Raw genomic sequence first — 18,681 nt, 5'->3', positions numbered from 1 at the left:
CAGACATATTCTGTATACAAGTACAAAAGTTTTCTCGCTGTAGAAATATTTTGTGCATGTGTGGGAAAGTTTTTTGCACAGAGATGTCATTTACACATTTGTACAAGTTTTTTGTAGTCATAGAAAGGTTTTGTGATGTATAACATTTGTACAGAAATATTTTAATCGGTGAACCTCATTGATGAAAATATTTCAAAGTCTGTGAGAGGAACACTAAAATTTCCTGTTTGCTCAAGTCTCAGCAAGCTAGTCTTTTGACTGTTTATTGTGCCATTTGAACAATTAGCATTAATGTGGACAAAGGTCAAGCTCATCTTTTACAGATTATTCCTGACTGTAAATGACATTAATAACTCGTTGTTTTTCATGTTTATTTATTTTAACTCAGTCCTCTTAGTTATAATAATAAAGGCTGGTGCTTTTTATTTTGAAAGACAGTGTCAAAAAGCAGTTCTGTTGCCTGGTGGGGATTTACACTCACAGAGTTGACTTTTTTTATTTTATGTACATTGAGTAGCAGAGGGCTGATACATAATTTGATGCATTAAAAGTACTAATTGCTGCATAAAAATTCACCAGAATGTCCCTTGCTTTATTTGTGTCCTCCAGGCAATGGGTCCCTTGGCACAATGTCTTATTTTCAACAATGAAGATGGCAACCCTACCCACAGATGGATCTAACAGGATGTGAATATTTCTTTCACTTCTCATTTATTCTCTGAAGGCAGCTGGAAACTGTCTGACTTGACTGCAGCTTCTTGTCACCACGTCCTGCTGCAGCCGCCTGGTCTCATCTACTGTCCAGGAGAGGTGCAGAATGACCCTACTGATTTGGAGTCACTGAGTCACATGTCATGAAGACTATTAAAAATGCTTAGCGCAAAGGTATCAAATAAAATGTGAAACCCCTGTGAACTCATGATTACGATATGGAAAAGTCGTATGACATGAGGAGTTCATTTAGCCAAAAGACTGTAGCTTGCTAACTCTGAGAGGTTCATCTAGGAGGCTTTCTCACAAGGTGTAATTTACATCTTTATTGAAGAAAACATGTAAATATAATACAGAGAACATAAAGATATGAAGGTTGTTTAAGATAAGACTTTAAAAGGTCCTGATGGACAATGACAGAAATAAAAATGTGTTTAAGAAAAAAGAAAAACAAAGTATCAAGTAAAACTGTAGACGATCAGAACTCCAACATGGGAAAATGTCCTCACACTTTCATCCTCCTCATCATCATCTGTGAAATAAAAGCAAAAATGATTAAAACAAAGCTCACATGAATGCATTTCAATACAATATGAATATGACATTTAATTAGTAAGAGCTGAGACCAAGTGCTGATAGCGTGTAGTGTTGTTGAGACATGTGGATAACCCCGTGGTTGATATATGAAATGATCACACCATGAGTTATTATAGCATAATGTGGGAGCCAACAACCAGCCAGTGTTAAGAAGCAAACCCCCATTCACCAAATTAAAGATACTTTTTACTGAACAAAATTGACCTTTTAAGGCTTCCAGCGAGGTTTTCTTCATTTACAGTCGCACGCTTCTGAAAACAGTGTTCAGATTTAGCAGTTACACAGATGTAACAACTAAACACATATTTCATGCTTCATTAGATAAATCACTATTGAGACAACCACACATAATCCATCTCAAGTAGTTTACACAATATACACACACAGTTACCGGTTTATTAGGTACACTCATGCAATCTAAGAGACCTGCAATAAATTCTATCTTACATTTTACTTTTTTTAAGGGAGACACGGAGGTGTTGATTCAACCCTACAACCATTTTTGAGGCTGTTGTTAGTGGTGTTGTGTTAGTTTGCGTTATAGTCCTCTGTCCCCTTAATGTGTAAATGAGGAAGGAAAATTATGGAACATGGAAAAGCCACAGTACAGGGGAAGAGAGTTTTTTTATGGCAGCTATATTTATATCAAGCAGTAAAGTAAACACAGGTGTCACCAATGACACTAATTAAGGTCCCGTTACATTTGTACACTTTAGCAGAGCTACAAGGAGCACAACAGCAGCACCCCAACTCTGTTCAACACTGATATACATCATTGGCAACACCTGTGTTTACCCCCGCTTCATGTCAAAATGACAGCTGTGAAAAAGGTCTAGTGGGTCTGAATCTACGAGTTCGTTTTAAAAAGCAGATAAATGCCATTCTTAAAAAAGGAATAAACCACAACCAGTTTTGCTTTTGCTAACAAACTCTTCAGTGGAACTGCCCTCTGAGTGTGAATCACTCTTAAAAGTATTCTGTGGAGTTTGAGACCATTAAGGCAGCTGTACAGCTGTATGTTGTTCTAACAACTATCCATACATCAATACTGAATATCTGAAATGCTTTCAATACTCATTTTTTGCAGTATCAATACTCCAGTATCAGCTGCACTTTCTCCCTCTCTCCTTTCCAAAGAGGTGTGTGTTGACACACACTGCTGCGGTGCCCTCATATTCCCATCTCCTCTCACTTACTCACAGTGTCGTCTTCTTCTCATCACTTGTTTAATTTTCCATGTCTGTTGTCATGTTATAGATTTGTTTTATCTTTTAATAAAAATCTAAAATTTTATGCCCTCAATGTTGAGTTAACACCCCCCCCCCCGCCCCCATGGTTCAAGACTAGTATTTAATACTGATATTTTTCCAAGTATTTTACGAAAATGATTCCAGTAAAATTCCAGTATCAAGACAACACTGCTCCCAGTATATGCAGTATGAGGTGGTGGTGACATGATGTACATGTCTGCTGACAACAGAGGGCAGCAATGTTTCACAATGAGCAGTGTGCCTCAGCAAACTCTTGAATCTACTACAAGAAACTTTCTTATTTTGTTGACTTCAGAGTGCTTATGGACAAAAGCACTAGTTTTATCACCACCAAAACTAGTATTGAATATTGATGTTGTTAAGTATTGTATCAAAATGATTCCAGTAAAATTCCAGTATCGAGACAACACTGCTACCAAACAAAAAACAACAAATATAACATCAAAAATAAAATGATCTGGATAAAAATCTTTTCCTGCTTCATTTTAACTGGCTATGGTGCTACTCATTGTAATTTTGTATGTAAAAATGTAAACAGGCTCATTTAATCTGATTTCATGGTGAATCAGAGCCAGTGGCAACCATGAAGAACAACTATATAGAAATAGATGATCACCTTGCAGATGGTCTCGTTTGCTTATATGGGTCATAGAGACATTATTATTAAACAGAGACCGTTTCATTTTCATTCTGGAAAAAAGATTAAATGAAAGTTTACCACTACCTGCTGCTGTTTAATTATCAGCTGATAGAGATTCTACGTTTCTCAAAGTGCAGGTCAAGGTCAGGATGTGGACCAACCGTCAAGTCAATCTGGACCAATCCACACTTCATGTCTTCATGTGATGAGTATAATTTGTATTTGAGTATCTTGATTGTTTTAAACAAATGTATGCTGCTTTAAAATTACACGTGAGTTTATTGAACGTTAAATGAACCCTGTTATCGGCCATATCTACATGCCTCAAACGCTGCCTGCACCCTACACAACAAGCAGCATGCTCACATGGGCAATAAAATGCAGACAGTGGAAACTCCACAGGGTAACTTACAAATGATTATTGAAGAATTCTTTATTAAACCATGGATGGATTTGTCTGTGTGCGTTTACCTTGCGAGTACTAGCCGTGAGCCCAGGAGACTTTGCCGTCCTGCTGGTGGCTCGTGGTGAGTTCCTCTGCCCTTTGGTTGCCACCTGGGGTGACTTAAAGCTGCCAATTCTGCCTGCTCTTCCCACCCCAGCACGAGAATTTCCTGAAGGCATGTTTTCCTGACACTTCCGGGCGGACGTCTGAGCGGGCGACTTCCTTGAGCGTTTTCCTGGAGATTTGCGGGCGGAGCTGCGTAGTTTGTCCAGCCCTTTCTTTAAGTAGCTGCTCTTTTTAGGGGTGTTCTCAATAGTGAACATCATAGACTGCCTCCGATCAGCCTGAAAGGACAATACAGCTGTTAGTGAAGCAACCAAAACATCATGTGTATGACTGTGTTCCATGACGATTTGAACAAATAATTATGTGTGTGTCTGTGTGTGTGTGTGAATGTATTACACTCACTGGACTGAGGGCAGGGTGAAGCTGAGAGCTGGAACGTCCACTCATCACGTTCTTGTTTTTGGGAGTGAGTGGACGAGGGAAGCAGCTGGACTTCACCTTTTTCTGTCACATTGAGAGGAAAAAGACAATAGGGAGTTTCAGGAAGTTACATTTATGATTCATGGTAATTTTTTAAATTACATTTGTATAATTTTCTGTACAACGGCTATGATCCAAGAGCAAGTTCTAAGATAATCAATAAAATAAGCAACCAACAAAAAGGCCTGATCACTTTCTAGTTTGAAGAATGATTTTCAAAAATCATGTCACCTGCCTGTCCTCTTTTTTTCATTCTCCATTTTTAACCAAGACTACCCAGTTTTGGTCTTTTTGTTAATGACAAAGACATGGCAGGTCCTTGACAAACAAAGTGATTGTTAAATATGACACTACCAATAAGTGTCCATTTTGAACAATAAACTTCTTAAGCAATTACATTATAAATAACTACAAAGAAGGAAAAAAGCATCTGAGGAAAGTTCAAGAAAAAATAAAAAGGTCAAATATTTATAAAAGTGTAGCGTATAAAACATTTGTTTTCTGCGCATCAGTCAGGCTCAAAAATGAGAAAAAGTAACAAGATTATTTTTGTGCATGATGCAAACTAACCTCTGGTGAAAGCTGATGTACAGACAACGTAGATGAAGACCGCTTTGTGCCTTTTGGACTTCTCAGCTGAGAGGAGCTGACAGTTTTTGACGGCAGCTGGCCCGGCATCAACGACAGACGGTGGGAACGAGTGTTGGCTGCGGCACCTGATTGTCCCATCATGAGGGAGAGTCGATGGGAAGTGAGAGAGTCTTGCAGCTGGCCGGGCATCATGGACGCCCGACGGATTGTGTCAGATGGGTCACCCGTACGGAGATCTTCATCTGTGAAGAGGAAAGCGCTGCAGGCAGTCTAGAAGAAGAGACAAAGAGGGGTTTTAATAAAAGTAGTGTAAAAAGAATTGAGGGCGGTGACTCAGAGCAACATAACCTAATATTAAAATCATGTTTTACAGCTGCAGTTGTAATATTTCGGCATTGTGTAAAATGGCTCAGACAAGGATCTTTAACCTCTATGTGAAACTATATGGTTGTTGTGTTAAGCGTGTATGTGTGCAAGTGTCCCTCTCTACTAACGTCAGACTCCACAGGGTAGCTGCTCTTTAGATGAGGAAGGCAGGCCTTGTTCCTGGCCTGGAGCTCAGCAATCCTCATCCAGTCTTCAGGTGCACCATCTGGTTCATTCTCTGCCCCCACGCAGAACGTACTAGTGGCTGAAGCCAAAACCAACGTAGGAAAAGAAACTTAGTTATTAGTTACTGGTAAATAAGCACAGATGGGTTTTACAGTTACAGTAGTCAAGAGCTAAGATTTTTTACGTTTATGTATTCTAACTAATACGACTTCCCCCTAAACATCTGAGTCAACTCATCAGTCAAAAAGCTGCAGATCTGAACCTCGATTTGTCAGTCAAATAACTGCACTGTCGTTTTAGCAGCATCATTATACACAGAGCAAGACAGAATACCTATTTTACAAGGGAAAATTGAAAACCGATCAGATAATCGATTAACTGTTCAAATAATTTTCATGTGAATGTGATTATAAGTTGTCAAATGTGAGCATTTGCTAGTGTTTCTTGGTCTTGCCTTCTAATAAATTGAATATTTTGGGGGTTTTGGCCTGTTGGGTGGACAAAGTAGACATTTGATGACGCCACCTTCCTTTACAGTTTCCTGATGTTGTACAGAACAAATGATTTATTGATTAATTGAGAAAACGGTCAATGAAAATCAATGTGGGTCCCAGCCTTGCATGTTGTTTCATTTTTCCCAGACTGACCGCTCACTTGATTTCTCACTCTACAGTACAACCTCCTGCGAGTGGGCCAGGTGTCCACTTACGCTGTGAGTGGATTGTGCTCCGCCTGTACCCTGGAAGACCGATGAGCTGGTCATTGGCAGCGCCCGCCATTCTGGCCGGTCTGTCAAACAGCTCTGTCGACGCAGGCTGTGCAGAGTGGGCACTGGAGAGGTTCGGCTGGGAGCGAGCTGAGACCAGACTGTAGAAAGTCTCATCAAGGTCACCGCCGGTGCCACCTGGGGTCTTCTACAGATCAGTGTTCAACAATCAATTAGGGATACAATAATACTGCAGCGGGAGTGTGGGGATGTTTGAAAGGGCAAGTTAAAACATTTGGGTTCAGCCAGTTAAAATTGTTTTAGTATGAAAGTTAAAAACTAGGACAAAAATGTCCTGGGTAAATGAAGAGTTACCCCAAATCCAAACATACATATTTTTCTTCTGGCCTGTGGTGCTATTTATCAATCTAGATAGTTTTGGTGTGAGTTACAGGAGATGTCAGTTGTAGAGACATCTGCCTCTGCTTGTGGTGCTCAAAGCACCAAAAAAAACAAAACAAAAAAAAAACAACCTCAACAGCAATATCTCTTGTTATGTGCCATCTCATGAAGTAACTATTTTACTTATAGAAGAAAAAAGTGGTTTGGGTGGCTTATACTGTAGAAAGAAAGTACTTCTTACATGAAACTGCTCACAACAAGGTCTGTGGATTTTCTTGACTAACTGGGACATTACTTCTGGAAAGACACGTTGTTGAGTTTTAAAAATGTATTTTTTGGCACTTTAGCACCACAAGATGGGTGCCATTTAGTTCTATTATATTCAACAGCAAACAGACATTTCCACAGCCGAGATCTCCAAAACTCTGCAACTGACAGTAAAGTAATCTAGATGGATAAAAAACACTACAGGCTGGTAGAAAAATATGTTGCTTTGATTTAGGAGTGAACTGTGCCTTTAAAAATAACAAGTATGATTAAAGATATTAAGAACTGAGTTAGATAATCAGCTGAAACCTTAAAATACACTCCAGTTTCATAATGACTACAATTGCTATAGAGTGAGACAGAAACCACAGTGAATATTAAACAGCGTGGTGATTATTCAACAGTGCGTGTTATTGTGAACATGCACAACATGCAGTAAGTGTGCAAGTGAGTTTCCTCCACCTTGGTCATGGTGATGTTAATAACCTGCGTAGTCCTACGTCGTTTGACAGATGAAGTTGGGTTTTTACGGGTCGAATCCAACGTACTGGTCCTGGTTGATAAAAAAGAAAACGAGGATCAAGGAAGAGTATGAAAAAAAAAACAGTGGGTATGGTTATACAACAACCAGGAAATTTCATGTATGTGGAAGGAAGAATTTACAATTTACAGAAAATATTTAAAACAGATAAATCAAGGGGTTTAATAAATAGCAAATAATGAGAGTTAGATGAGCTGCAGCTAAAGTTAGTAAAGTATCAGTATCAGGCAACTACTGTCTCTTGCATTAATCATACCTTTTATTTGAATAAGCTATAATGAAATTAATTTAAACAATAGTGAATTATATGTCCCATCTTTTTTTTTTACCTCTATCTCCATACAAGTTCCATAACTGTTGTTAGATGGTTCAATAAAAGCAAAAGAAATGCCAAGAAGTGTCAAGCAGGTTACAAGTGACTGATAACAGGGTCGGGCTAAACAAAGATTTTAAACTGGTCTCAATGAGCACTGCTTTGTAATCATACTGGTTTTTACGGGGGAACTTCCACAGTATAAAATGGAACTTTAATGACTGCGACGTCCTGTCTTGCCAAAAATAAACTCACAGATTTTCATATTACAAGAAAAGATTAAATCAACCCAAATAAACATTATATGAGCATATATTCACAATTTAATGCAAAGAAAGTTGAGTAAAGCTGAAGAATTCAAAGATGCTCACATCTACAGTTAGTAAACTATATACTGAAAAACTTAGTGGAACTCAACAACACCCACCACTCTCACTCTCCCATCCTAAAGAAAAACCTAAAGGTGGCTGTGAAATACCACAACTGTCACAACAGTGTGACGTACCTGTTGATCTGTCTGTTGTTTATAGGTGTAAAGTAAAGGGTTTCCAGTGACTCAGCCTGTAGACCCCGCCGTTTGGCTGCCAAGCGCTCCGAGCTGCGAACGAGCGGCGTGCTTGATTCATCAGGCAATGAGAGTTTCCTGCAGAAACAGAGAGTTGTGCATGATTACAATCACAACAGATTTCCACTATGCCTCTGTTGCAAGACATCTTAGTTCTCTTTCAAATATAAAAAAGAAAAAACTTAAGTTTAAACGGCAGGATCTTCTACCACAATTTTCTAGTCCTTTTGATCATATCAAGGGAAATCTGCAGCCCTAAACATTTTCATGCTTCTTAACAGTATATTACCTTGTGGTGTTCAGAGAATCTTCCAGAGAACTTTGGTCCAGGCTGTCAGAGCTCATGGCCCTCTTTACTTGTGCTTTAGTGTGAACACCTGGGTGTGCATTGGGAACATCCAGGTAGCACAACTCTGTCGCACTTCTTTCATTACCGTGAATCTTATTCTGTGCCCGCAGGTTATGGTCAGCAAAGGCCAGCTAAAAGTAAACAGATGTGTGTAAACATGTGTGGTCATGCTCACTGTATTGAATTCTTCTCATGTTTCAAAATATATTACCAACCTGTGCCTTCAAACTGTCCACCATGCTCATAAGTTTCTGCTCATTGGATTGGGCCTTGTCCAAATCCAGTTGGAGCACCTTGTTCTGCGTGCTAACAGCCTTAACTTCACGCTCTTTAACCTCCAAGGAATGCTTGAGTTCAGCCACCTCCTCCTGGCTTTCCTGGAGAAGCTGCTTCTTGCTATTGTAGTGACTCACTGCCTTCTCCATCTATGGAATTGTGGTAATAAAACAAATATCATAATAACATTAATCTTAGTCCAGACTACTTGTCTGACACCAAACAGAGAGAACAATAAAGTAAGCATATGAAGCTGTAGTCTAGGAACAAGACCACTTAAAGTGACGTTATGAGTAACATGCAGAAAGACAGATTTAAATCGTTATTACTGACAACAATTTTGATATGTACAGATATACAAGTAATGAAACTGAACTGTGTTATTTCTGTTGGGATTATTTGTGGTAACACCAACCTGTGCCTTGTAGTGTTCTGCAGCATCGGATTTAGCTGAAAGTTGTTCCTGCAGGTTTCTCACTGCCATCTCAGTTTCTTCAGCTCTTCCCCTCTCTTTCAAGAGCTTCTCTTTCTCCATTTTCAGTATTTCCAACTCTTGCTGTAGCACGGATTCTAGTTTATGGGAGGCTATGTTCTCTCTCTCTATGGCCTGTTTGGTCTGAGCGAGTCTCTCCTTTTCAAAGACCACGGCTTCAAGTTGTTTCTCCAGAGCTATATGATCTGTTTCTGCCTGGAGTATCCTAGCCATCAGTAGTTCTTTTTCCTGAACAAGAGCCTCCTTTTCCCTAACAGTGGCGAGCTGCAGCTCCTGTGCAGCCTGTGTCTCTGCATTTACTGAGACAAGCTGCTGCTTAAGGAGCTCTATCTGCTGAGAAGTCTCCTGCTTAGTTTCGAGTAACATTTGCTCTTTAGCCAAAAGATTTTGAGAAACCGTTTCCACCTCTGCTTTCAGATCCTGGATCTCATGTTTAAGAGCATCTGTCTGTTTGGAGCTCTCCTCCTTTATCTCAGCCACCGTTTTCTCATTGGATTCAGCTTCCTCTTTTGCTTTTTGAACCAAGTTAACCTGGGCAGCGACCTCTTCTCTGAGAGTTTTCAGATTTTGGTCTTTATCAGTTATGACTGTTTTGACGGTAGACAACTCAGTCTGAAGGTTCTGAAGCTTCTCCTCAGCTTCCAGAAGGAGGCATTCCTTCTCACTCTGAGATTCAGTTAGCTTTTGAATCATTTCTTTCTGTGAAGACATCTGTGTCTGCAAAATCTCCACTTGTTTGACTTTTTCCTGCAGATTTTGGAGTGCCTCCCTCTGTTGAATATTTTCTTGTTGTTGTTGAGACAACAGATCCTCCTTAGACTGCATATTCACCTCTGCCTTCTTCAGGGAGGAGCCAAGAGTCTCCACCTGTGTCTTTAAACTTTGGATTTCTTGACGTAGCAGATCCGAGTGCTCTGAGCTGTCAGTCTTGAGCAGTATCATCTGCTCCTCTTTAGCTTGGATCGCCTCTTTCAGCTTCCTCACTTCTTCCTCAGAGGCTGACAGTTGTTGCTGTAGGAGCTCCTGCTGATGAGTGCTCTCCTCTTCCTGTTTGTTGAGCATAACCAGCTGACTCTGAACTTTCTCCTCAGCCTTTGTGAGAGATTCACTCATATTAGCTAGTTGGTCTTTTAGACATTTGATATCTTGCTGTAGCATGTCAGAATGTATGGAGGTCTCTTCTTTTAGTGTGACCAGCTGATCCTCTTTAGCCTGGATCTGCTCCTTAAGCTCTTTTATTTCATTTTCAGAGGTTGTCATCAAGTTTTGAAATTGATCTTTTTCCTGAGAAATTTCCGTTTCCCTCTGAGCGAGGAGATTTTCTTTAGCCTGAACCTGCTCAACTGTAGTCTTCAAGGATTCGTTCAAACTTTGTACTTGGTCCTTAAGAATTTGGATCTCATTCTGAAGCATTTCTGACTCCTTACAGTTCTCCAACTTTAACATGTTAATCTCGCCCGCCTTTGTTTGAATCTCGTCCCTCAGCCGATTAACATCCTGCTCAAGAACTGAATTGTCATTTCTAAGGGCCTCAATCTGCAAAGTGCTCTCCTGTTTCTGCTTGGCCATCAAATCCTCTTTGGCTTGAACTTGGTCCTTGGCAGCATCAAGAGAATTGCTCATACTTTGTATTTGTTTATTCAGACTTTCAATCTCTTGCTGTAGTAATTCAGAGTGTGTGGAGGTCTCAGTCTTCAGCTGAATCAACTGCTCCTCCTTTGAATGAATCTCTGCATTTAGCCTCTTCACCTCATCTTGCGATGCCACCATCTGTGTCTGGAGTTCCTCCATATCCTGAGTGCTCTGTTGACATTGTTGAGCAAGCAGACTTTCCTTGGATTGCAAATTCTCCTCAGCATCCCTCAGTGAGGAATTAACACACTGGACTTCTGTCTTTAAACTCTGAATTTCTTGACGTAGCAGATCCGAGTGCTTTGAGCTGTCAGTCTTGAGCAGTATCATCTGCTCCTCTTTAGCTTGGATCGCCTCTTTCAGCTTCCTCACTTCTTCCTCAGAAGCTGACAGTTGTTGCTGTAGGAGCTCCTGCTGATGAGTGCTCTCCTCTTCCTGTTTGTTGAGCATAACCAGCTGACTCTGAACTTTCTCTTCAGCCTTTGTGAGAGAGTCACTCATATTAGCTAGTTGGTCTTTTAGACATTTGATATCTTGCTGTAGCATGTCAGAATGTATGGAGGTCTCTTCTTTTAGTGTGACCAGCTGATCCTCTTTAGCCTGGATCTGCTCGTTAAGCTCTTTTATTTCATTTTCAGAGGTTGTCATCAAGTTTTGAAATTGATCTTTTTCCTGAGAAATTTCCGTTTCCCTCTGAGCGAGGAGATTTTCTTTAGCCTGAACCTGCTCGACTGTGGTCTTCAAGGATTCGTTCAAACTTTGTACTTGGTCCTTAAGAATTTGGATCTCATTCTGAAGCATTTCTGACTCCTTACAGTTCTCCAACTTTAACATGTTAATCTCGCCCTCCTTTGTTTGAATCTCGTCCCTCAGCCGATTAACATCCTGCTCAAGAACTGAATTGTCATTTCTAAGTGCCTCAATCTGCAAATTGTTCTCCTGCTCCTGCTTGGCCATCAAATCCTCCTTGGCTTGAACTTGGTCCTTGGCAGCAGCAAGAGAATTGCTCATACTTTGTATTTGTTTATTCAGACTTTCAATCTCTTGCTGTAGCATTTCTGAGTGTGTGGAGGTCTCAGTCTTCAGCTGAATCAACTGCTCCTCCTTTGAATGAATCTCGACTTTTAGCCTCTTCACCTCATCTTGTGATGCCACCATCTGTGTCTGGAGTTCCTCCATATCCTGACTGCTCTGTTGACGCTGTTCAACAAACAGATTTTCCTTGGATTGCAAATTCTCCTCAGCATCCCTCAGTGAAGCACCGAGACACTCAACTTGTTTCTTTAAATCTTGGATCTCTTGGTGTAGTAGTTCTGACTGCTCTGAACTCTGGTTTTTCAACATGTTCATCTGTTCCTCTTTAGTCTGGATCTCTTCCACCAAAATCCTTACCCTCTCTTCAGAAGCAGACAGTTGTTGCTTCAGGATCTCTGCCTGATGAGCACTTTCCTGCTCTTGCTTTTTAAGCATAACCTCCTGAGCCTGAACTTGTTCCTCAGCCTTTCTGAGAGACTCGGTCAGACTTTCTAGTTGGCCTTTTAGACCCTGAATGTCTTGCTCCAACAATTCACACTGGCGAGAACTGTCATTCTGTAGAATAACAAGCTGCTCATTTTTCACTTTTATCTCATCATTTAACTTCTGAATCTCCTCTTCACAGGTCACAATCTGTTGTTGGAGTACCTCCCTTTGTTGGATGCCCTCTTGTTGGGTTTTAGCCAGTAGGTCTTGCTTAAGATGAATTTCCTGCTCAGCCTGTTTGAGAGATGCATGGAGGTCTTCCACCTGGACAGTTAAGGTCTGGATTTTATCATTAAACACTTCTTGCTCATTAGACTTCTCCAGAAGTATTTTGGCAAGCATTTCTTCTTTGGCCTGAATTTCATTTTTGTTACTTTTGGTTTCATCTGTAAGAATGTCAACTTCTTCTCTCAGAGTGTTAATTTGTTGGTCTTTATCAGCCAAGAGAGAACTGGCAGCAGATAACTTTGTCTCAAGATCTTTCACCTTCTCTTCAGTCTGGTGCAGAAGGTCTTCTTTCTCTTTCTTAATTTCCTTGAGTTTTTCAACTTCTTGTTCACAAGCAGCAATATGCTGTTGTAGTCTGGTCATCTGTGTGGCTTTCTGCTCTTCAAGTTGCTCAAGTTGCAGCTTTAGATCCTGGATCTCTTGCTGAAGGACTGATCTCTGCTCAGCGATCTCCTTTTGCAACTTGTCTATAGTGTCATCTTTAGCTTGAATCATTTCATCAGTTTGGGACTTCTGTTGCTTCAGGAGCTCTTTCTGTTGAGTAATTTCTTCCTGGCACCCTGCCAGCTGTTGTGTTTTCTCCTGAATCTCCACTTCAGCCTTTTTCAGGGAGCAAAATGTGCTCTCCAGCTTACTCTTCAAACCGTTGATTTCAGTCTCATACATTTCTCTCTAGCAATTTAAGAAGAGAGGACAATTAGTAACCATTCACACCAAACTACGTTTTTTTTTCTGGGGGGGGGGGGGATGCAGACTTGAAGTTTAAGTATTCAAATTTCTGATTTCAGTTTCATTATACAATTATCAGCCTTTACAAAGAATAACGGACTTTACCTCCATAACAGGGCCCATATTCTCTCCTACTTCTTCCTTAGAGGCCCTGCTTATTTCAGTCTCCAAACAGGAAATCTTTCCCTGGAGAATCTGGATTTGTTCAGTCAGTAACTCCTGTGAAAGAAGGGGGAGAATATTGCGATAAAACTCAGTTGTGTAGAACACAAAATATAATCAGAGCCATGAAAAAAAACCTGATTTATGAAGTCAAATATTTTAGTGTTTGCTTTTCTTCCTATTATGTTTCTACTTTGTTTATTTGTTTGTGGAATTACTGCACATTAATGATTTCCAGAGTTGAAAAAGAAAGATCTATAATTTATTGTTACATTTTATAGTGTTTTTATAACAGTTATATTGTTAAATAATATTATTTTAATTATGTTATTTCTAGTCGGCAGCATTTGAATCATTTAAAGAGTTAACAAACCAAAAGCAGTTGCTGATGCAACTTCTGTTGTGAGGACATATTTACCTTTTGAGCAGTAGCTTGGCTGAGTTCAGACACGAGGTGGTCTGTTTTACTTTTCCACGCCTCCTGAGCAGATGCCTGTGTTTCTGTCAACCTGCCAACTTCTGCCTCAAAGATGGTAAGCTGTGAACACACTGCTCTCATCTGCAAAAATATCCAGAGAAAGCTTTTACAATCTGTATTAAGTGAAAGTTTTGATTTCAACATTGTACAGCAACAGGTTTGCTACTGTCACTGCACCCAGTGAAACTTGACACCACCTGAATATTCACATGGCTTCGTTTCAGAGGAAGTCTGCTCATGATGAAATTTTCAGGGACATAAGAATTGCACATTACTGCTGTCTCATTTATAAGGGGATTAAGACAGAAACTGCATTTAACAGAGGGAACCTTTGCATATCATTACCTGGGACGAGAGTACACCATTTTCTTCAGTGAGCTCATCCACTTTGCGCTCCATAAGTGAGGAGGTACTCTTAAAGTCTTTATTTTCCTTTAACATCTCATTAAAACGCATTTGTAACCTAAGACAGAAAAAAAAAAGTTAGCAATGCTGTTTCTTAAATCACTTTCAGACCAAATTCTTGACATTTTTTATGAAATAAATGTTTGTGCACAGACAATGTAAGACTCATTTCATTTATAATAATTTCCCTTAATATTTGTAGGCTACAGGGCCAAAATCTTGCTGTAGTCTGAATAAAATAATATTTTGTAACTTCTATACAAATAGTGTAGTCTGTCTAAATTCAATTTAGAATGGACAAGGGTCGCTGAGACTTTTAATTAGCAAGGGAGGTGTCACAGCCTGTGGAAGTAAATATTATTCTAAAACTCAAGCTGAACAGATGTCATTAGTATAAAAATGTGTTATTATCACTGTTGTGCAACAACAAATAGGTCTAAAAAATTGTTCAGCTCTCTTCCAAGATACTTACGAGTTGTTCTTGTTCTCAAGCTCGTTGATTTGCTCCCTCGTAACCTGCTCCTGATTCCCTTGCTCTTCTTTCAACTTATTCAGGCGGTACTGTAACTGGTTAATAAGGGTCTCTGAAAAACAAAGTATAGAACAGAGTTAAAGTTACAGAGAACAGAACCAAAAACATAAATGGCAGGCAAAATTATTGTGCAGAGCATATTAAGTTAACTGGTGTTCATTTTCAGCCATACTTTGACAAAACACTCAAATTTGTTGTAAAAGAAACAGCAAAACTAAAGCACATATAGTTTTGCCTGTTTCTCTTATCAGTCTAGCTAACATTGTTTTTCCAAATACAAACACTTAAATGCTCTACCTCTCTGTGCAATGAGTGCAAGCTTGCTGGCCAGTTCCCTTTCCAACCCATCTCTGTAGTCTCTATCCTTGATCATCTGTCGTTGCATCTTTCTCATCTGAAACTTTGGTGTGTTCATAATATCCTGCAAAGGAGACTTGCTGTGGGAATAAAGCATATCAAGTACTGAATTAGAATCTAAATGGTAATATCCCACGAAACTGCAAATATAAACGGATATGGAGGGACTTAAATATAACATACATATTAGAGTGTTTTCATGCAATGCAACTACAAATTTAGTCTTTTTCACATGGTATGATAAGTAGTTAGTTATTGCAAGTTTAGTTAAGTATGGTGAATTTATTTGCTTTAATGTTTACATGAATCCTAATTCAGGCTAAAGGTCTTTCAGAGGAGACATGCAGCGAATTGAGCTGAAAAATGTCTTGTGAAGAGGTCCAATTGATGAATATCATATCCATCCACACACACCACAATGGTGTACCACATTATTATACCATAATGGCATGAGAAAATAAAACTCTCACTTAACTGCTTCTTAATGATAGTTTAAGCATTTTCATGAAACATAATTTAAAGAACCTTGGCTAAGTTTGGATTAACACTGGCTGCAAAAATTTCCTTGCTCACACTTGATGAATATGCTGTGTTGGACAAATTCAAGTCCACCCCAATACCTGACAGAGGACGAAGCCACAGTTTGTACATCCACAAATGTGACCTTCTGAGTGCGGTGGAAAACAGGGGAGTCGTCATCTGAGAGCGAAGAGATAGTCGACACATTGGAGGTAGACGTGGTTTCTGATCGCTCAAATATTTCACGAGAAACAGGCAAGTCTGAAATTTATGGAGAGATGTGTTTTGTTAGATTTTACGGCTTGCATAATAAATTCAAACCAGAAAGCTGGTGTTATACAGAAACAATTTGTGCAATACTGCTTTCTGCTATGAGAAGATTTTAAAAAGCTTTGACTTACGTCTCCTCGACAAATAGGCATCCAGTCCATTGCTCAGATAAACACAGCCATCGCTCTCCATCACAAAGGAGCCAGTTAGGTTTGCTATCTCTTGCTAACAGAAAAGAATAGGGGTATATACATATGTATAAATTGGCACAGAATTAAATGTTAGTAAAGGTGATATATCTCAGTGGTCAAGCTCTGTGCTTACCTCCACATCGCATTCCAACATGTTCAGAGTGGAGCGTTCATTCATTATGTCATGGTATACAAGCAACAAAAGCACCTGGTGATATCACAAACAATGAGTCAGAGTGGGTCCATGTCTGTGTTTGAATTACTGTATTGTATTTTTTTTTTTGTTTTATACCTTTGCAATTTCTACTGTTAAGTTGATGCCATCTCTTATGTTGCCCCAAGACAATGAAGTGCCTTTGGTTGCATTGAATCTGCAATCCCCTAACAGATAAAATAGACAGAGGTTAATTCTGAAAAGTGAACATTTGTCTGTGTGCAAGACTTAAAGAGTAGCTTCACATAAATAGAAAAGTGGCAGTCAGGGCGTGTCCTTTACACCCTGGCACGTTTACAGGTGCAAAAGGGAATAGACCTATTTCAGACCACACCCAACAGTGATGCAAGGTGTCGTCAACAGTGCAACAGCTTTCAAATTTACAAACAGAGGACATCAGTGAACACACCATCATTTTATAAATTCATTTACTGAGCTACAAGGGTGACACTTTCAGAAATACAGCATACCTAATCTCAACAGATAAGAAAATAAATATCACATTTATCTATATGCAGTCAGTTCAGTGATAAATCTGGGAAATGTTAGGACTTCCTTAACACATAGAAGCAATAGGAAAGGTCTACCACTACACTACAACATTATCGAAACCGGAGACTCTATCACATATTTTTTAGTAAACATATAGCCTTGATGAAAATCACAGTTAAAACAAGTTATATTTGAAGATATTGCTAAAAGGCAGAGAAACTCACGTTCTAGGAAGCTTGCAATGAGCCTGAATCGATCTTCAATGGAATTACTGAAACAAGGATTGGGTTCCTTTTTCCTGAGGTGACACAAAGGTGAAACAAGAATAAAATGTAGGTTTTACCCCAAAGAATCAGCATTTCTTCACTGTCAAGAACCTACTACCAGCAAAGCATTTTAATAATAAATAATAATAATAATAATAGTAATAATAATAGTTCCATAGTCACAGACCTGCCCTTGTTTACACAGACAGCATTTCAACACATTGTTCCTACTTACAGCATATAAACAACTTTTAGCAAGAGTGTCCCATCTTGTAACTCGCCGATAGTTACTTCCCGGTCACACAGTTTTATACTGTTAACCTGTAAAGAAATCATTTGACAAGTTGGTTAACTAACTAAATATTAGTGCAACTACGTAGTAAGTTTCGCTGAATTCAATATATTTGCACTTTATTGGAGACGTTAAAATTAACTCACCCAGCCGAGAAGAGCCTTAACACCCAAGTTAATGGCCATTTTGGCTGACCCTTTATCCCAGAGGGATTTAACCTGGAAACAAAGAAACAAAAAAGTCTAAACAAATGTTTGTCAAGCTAACGAATAAGCACATTAACTTTGCTCATTAACATTAACGCAATTTTCATCGACAACTATATAACATACTAATTAAGTTATCGATAATGCATCCTAAATTACTCTTGATATACTCACAGAATGCTAACTTAGTGCAAAGATAGATTAGCTACATTAATGTTAACCTGTATTCGTTGGCTAACAGTTTCTGTAACACCGATTAACTGTAACTTAGCGAGTGTTATTTAGCTTTAATCCTTAAAGACCAACGGTCATAAAGTGTTGCTTTCTGCCAGTGACTCACCGTAAAAGCCAAAGACTTTATCCGCTTTTCTGCACTGTAGTTACTGCTTCTCTGAAGAGATGTGCAGCCTTTTCGTCTAACTACATTGAGCTACAGCTACGAAATAAACAGTCCCCACGCGAAAGTAGATCAAATTCAAAAGGACTGCTGAAGATTGAACTAGCCAATCCGCTTTCACGAATCGACGCGTCTGAAAATAACCGAAGTTGATTGGTTTAAAAGCCGGAAGTGAGCTAAAGGTTGCGTTCGTTGTCCACATCGGAGTGTTCGGTTTCGACGCGGGCGGGAAAGAGCTCCTAAAATAAAGTTCAAAATGCAAGCGGTATTCACAAGTGTTCAGCGTTACATTTTTTTCTTTTGTTTTCTGTTTTTTTCCCGAAAACATCTGCTGGCTGCAGCGGGTCAAACTTGTTTTTACATTAGTGTAGACTGCCGACTCCGCAAACCCGGATGAATTTCGGGCTACGCCGGAATAGAATTGTTGGTAGCAAGTAAGAGTTAAACGTCCCACACATACGCACGATTTATTTTAATAAATAAATTATTAGTAATTTTGCGTTTATCAAGGTGACGAATTTGATT

The 18,681-nt window shown here is 39.4% G+C and overlaps 1 protein-coding gene across 1 annotated transcript; it reads right to left on the bottom strand.

The window, feature by feature from the left end:
• Positions 1 to 1,022: 1,022 nt before the first annotated feature.
• LOC146329108 (uncharacterized) lies at positions 1,023 to 18,214 on the bottom strand. Its single transcript, XM_084718099.1, has 25 exons — positions 18,100 to 18,214; positions 17,700 to 17,771; positions 17,497 to 17,582; positions 17,220 to 17,293; positions 16,582 to 16,670; positions 16,423 to 16,497; positions 16,230 to 16,323; positions 15,930 to 16,089; positions 15,250 to 15,389; positions 14,893 to 15,004; positions 14,361 to 14,478; positions 13,956 to 14,096; positions 13,481 to 13,594; positions 9,188 to 13,318; positions 8,712 to 8,921; positions 8,437 to 8,627; positions 8,073 to 8,225; positions 7,191 to 7,281; positions 6,063 to 6,267; positions 5,296 to 5,432; positions 4,781 to 5,071; positions 4,133 to 4,234; positions 3,691 to 4,008; positions 1,514 to 1,559; positions 1,023 to 1,241 (listed from the first exon to the last, which is right to left on the bottom strand). Exons 2-25 carry the CDS (start codon positions 17,736 to 17,738, stop codon positions 1,237 to 1,239), a joined length of 7,122 nt encoding a protein of 2,373 aa, XP_084574225.1. The 5' UTR covers positions 17,739 to 17,771; positions 18,100 to 18,214; the 3' UTR covers positions 1,023 to 1,236.
• Positions 18,215 to 18,681: the final 467 nt, after the last annotated feature.

The sequence above is a fragment of the Lutjanus erythropterus genome, chromosome 4, assembly GCF_056507025.1.
Source record: "Lutjanus erythropterus isolate fLutEry1 chromosome 4, fLutEry1.hap2, whole genome shotgun sequence".
Lineage (NCBI taxonomy): Eukaryota > Metazoa > Chordata > Actinopteri > Lutjaniformes > Lutjanidae > Lutjanus > Lutjanus erythropterus.
This window is presented reverse-complemented; position numbering and strand designations above follow the sequence as displayed.